This window comes from Corylus avellana, chromosome ca6, assembly GCF_901000735.1.
Source record: "Corylus avellana chromosome ca6, CavTom2PMs-1.0".
In the NCBI taxonomy this organism is placed as follows: Eukaryota; Viridiplantae; Streptophyta; class Magnoliopsida; order Fagales; family Betulaceae; genus Corylus; species Corylus avellana.
The window spans coordinates 10,234,697-10,238,558 of NC_081546.1; the positions used below are offsets into that span (position 1 = coordinate 10,234,697).

At 41.9% G+C, this 3,862-nt stretch overlaps 1 protein-coding gene across 1 annotated transcript; it reads right to left on the reverse strand.

Moving 5' to 3' along the window:
* Positions 1–947: 947 nt before the first annotated feature.
* Positions 948–3,320, reverse strand: LOC132185156 (uncharacterized). The gene is made up of 4 exons (XM_059598968.1): positions 3,281–3,320; positions 3,122–3,198; positions 2,892–3,003; positions 948–1,429 (listed from the first exon to the last, which is right to left on the reverse strand). Exons 1-4 carry the CDS (start codon positions 3,318–3,320, stop codon positions 948–950), a joined length of 711 nt encoding a protein of 236 aa, XP_059454951.1.
* Positions 3,321–3,862: the final 542 nt, after the last annotated feature.

The following is a 3,862-nucleotide window of genomic DNA, read 5'->3' on the forward strand; positions in this document are numbered from 1 at the left end:
GGATGCAATGTTATATGAGAAAAAATTTTCAACTATAGTTTTAAACCTTAGAAATACATGAGTAACATCAGATTTCATATTGATAGGAAAATGCCAAGTGTATTTGCTGTAGTCATCCACAATGCAGAGATAATATCGATTATTATTGATTGAAGGCATTGGAGAAAGACCCCATACATCAAGAAATAATAATTGTAATGGATGACTAGACCTAGACAACGAATTTGAAAAATGCAGACGATGACTTTTGCCCATTTGACAGGAGGAGCACACAGTTGTGGCTTTGGAGGAGTAAACGGGCAGCTTATTGGAAGCAAGAACTTGACGAACAATGGATAAAGTAGGATGACCCAGACGGTTGTGCCATTGATCTACCGAGGGTCTCTCACCAACGAATGCAGCAAGTTCAGACGTAGGAGAGGAGTGTTTGGAAGGCCAAGGGTACAACCCTTCTTTACTCGGGCCACGGAGTAGTAGACGGCGGGTGGGGATATCCTTAACATAGAAAAAACGAGGATGGAACTCAAGAAACACATTGTTATCAGTTGTAAATTGATTGACAGAGATGAGGTTCTTCTGTATAGCAGGAACATGTAATAATGAAGGTAAATAAAAAGTATTATGAGGAGATTTAAGAGATGCAAGGCCAATATGGTGAATACGCAAACCTTGGCCATTACCAACTCGGATTGTTCACTGCTAAGGTACTCATCTGCTCTTATGTTGAGATTGTGAAAGTCATTTGTGATGTGGCTTGTGGAACCAGTATCGGGATACCATTGATGATCAGATGGCTGTTGTGTAGATGCCATAAAAGCACCAAGTTGGGATGTGTCGCATTGGTACGAATGATCAAATCGGTGCCAACATATGGCACCCGAGTGTCCTGGACATTGACACACCTGGCAGATGAGGCGCTGAAATCCATTTTGATTAGATCCTGATGATTAAGATGAGTGTCCACCACGGCCACGCCCCCTGCCTCTGCTGCGATTTGAGTTTCGCAAAAAATAGCCCCTGGTTGAATTTGTTGAGCCTCGGCCAGATCTGTAAGAGCCAGATTGATTGCGCTGAGCAACATTTGCTGTGGAAATAGACAAATCAACTACAGTATGGTGCTGTTCCAAACACAAGTCATGGGATAGTAAGTTCCCATAGAGGTCACCTAGAGAGACGAAGTCATTCCGAGTGGTGAGGGGTGTTACAAGTGGATCATATTCCATGCTCAGTCCAGGAAGGATGTATGCAACAAGATCTTCATCTTTAATAGGGTGACTGGTAGCAGACATAGATTGAGGGAGGCTTTGAGCCCGCTGAAAATAATCAGCTATTGAGGAAGAACTTTTCTTGAGGTTTGCCAACTGGACTCGAGTCTGAAGGAGACGTGCTTGGGATTGTGAGGCAAAATGCTGCTCCAGAGTTTTCCATACTGCACGAGCATTGTCAATGTAACGCTCCAGAATTTTCAAGTTATTTAAATAGAATTATTTTGATGATGATGTTATTTTAATATTCATTTTTAGCCAATGATTTTTATTTATTTATATATTTTTGGGAAATTTATGGTGTTACAGAGAGTAGTAATTAGAAAATGGTAATTGGTGAAATAATAGGATAGTAAATGGTAGGAAGAATAGTATTAGTAGGTAGGAAGGGAAGGTAGAATAGTTAATGCTATGTATAATAGTATTGGTAAATAGAATAGTAAAATGAGGGTAGAATTGTAGATGAATAAAGGTAGGTATAATAGTGTTGGTAGATGGAATACTAAAATGATGGTAAAATTGTGAATGAAAGGTAGAATAGTATTTGGTTTTTTTCCTATAAATAGAACTCTTCCCCTTCACAAATTTCACCACTCCTCTCCATTCTCTTCCACATATTCTTCCTTCTTCCGTTTTCTACTCGGTCTTTCTTCTTTCTGAAAGTGTTTACACATAACAGATAGAGAAAAAGCGAGATAAAGCGTTGCAAGAAAGAAAGAACATGAGAGAGAATGGACTTGAGAAATTAATTTCAAAAGATATACTAGTGGTGTTAGTCAAATTTGAGCAACTATGAGTTAAACCCTATAACAACGTTGGTAACTCAGCTCGGGAACCTGCTAGACGAGGCCCGATGCAGGGAAAGGATCCACTGGTGAAGGACAACAAGGTTGCACGTTCGAAAGGTTTCGTCGGTAGCAACACCCTACCTTTGAAGGAAATGCAAGTGCAGAAGCTGCAGAGAACTGGTTTCTGCAAACAGAAAGGCTGCTAAAGGCGATGGACTGCGCCACTAATAAGATGGTTAGGTATGCTACTTAACTCCTAAGTGATCAAGCAAATCGGTGGTGGGAAACCAAGGAGGGACAAGTACGAAGCCGGCTAGGAATAAAAGAAGAGGATCTCATTCTCTGGGAAGAATTCAAAAAAAAATTTTATGAACGATTCTTTCCTCAGACAATTCGACAAGCCAGGGCCCAGGAATTTACAGACGTAGTTCAAGGGTCAATGACGGTAGAGCAATATGCTGCCAAATTCATCGAACTATCATGATTTGCCCCTTATCTCGTGTCGACAGGAAAGCTAGAAGCAAGGAAGTTTGAAAAAGGACTGCAACCACGCATTATGAACCTTGTGGTAGGATTCCAGATTGGAAACTTATCAGACCTCGTCAACAAAGCAGTGATAATCGAGCAAACCCATAATGCAAATTCGGGGTATTCCAACCAAAATGCAAATTCAGGGTATTCCAACCAGAATGCAAATTCGGGGTATTCCCACTAGAGGAAGAGAAATGTCCCACAATGGAACCACTCAGGAGAGCAACCCAGTAAGAAGAGATTTCACCAAACCCCACAGAGAAATTTTACACCACAACAACCCCGTTAACAAGGAAATGGTGGTCACCATGCACCATGTCAGAACTGTGGAAAGCTTCAAGCCGAGAACTGTCTGTTTGGGCAGCCGGTATGTTACAGATGCGAGAAACCTGGACATATCCTAAGAGACTGCAAAGCCCCTGCCAACAACCCAAGTGGTCAGAAACGCCTTGAGGAATAGAAGAACTATGCTACTGCTCGGGTTTATGCTCTAACACTTGGTGATGCATCAGCGTCCAATGAAGTGGTGGCAGGTACCCTCCCTCGTTCTAATGGTCTAGCTTCCGTTCTTTTTGATCCTGGAGCAACGCACTCATTTGTGTCGTACTCCTTTGCTAAAACAAGTAACCTAAAGCTAGAATCATTAGATGTAAGCCTAGCAGTGCCTACCCCAGTAGGAAAGACAGTTGTATGTACCTCGGTAGTTAGATGTTGTCTTGTGTCGATTGAAGGTCATGTCATGCCATGAAATCTTGTAATATTCGAGCTGAGCGGGTTTGATGTGATCTTAGGGATGGATTGGTTATCCATGTACCATGCGTGCGTGGATTGTTTCCACAAGGAGGTAATATTTAGACCGCCGGGAAAAGAAGAGTTCAAATTTTATGGAGATCGAACTATCAACACGCCTAAGTTGATATCCGCACTGCATGCAACTCGATTAATCAAGAAGGGCTATTTAGGATTTTTGGCATGTTTGACAGAGGAGAAAGCAGAAGCAAAAATAGAAGAGATACCCGTTGTACGGGAATTCACAGACGTTTTCCTGGATGAATTGTCGGGAATACCTCCCAATAGGAAAATCGAATTCACTATAGATCTACTACCAGGCACCGCACCTATATCCAAGGCTCCTTATCGGATGGCACCACGAGAACTCGCGGAGCTCAAGGATCAACTACAGGAACTACTCGACAAAGGTTTTATTCGTCCGAGTGTATCACTGTGGGGAGTACCTGTTCTATTTGTGAAAAAGAATGATGGATCTATGAGATTATG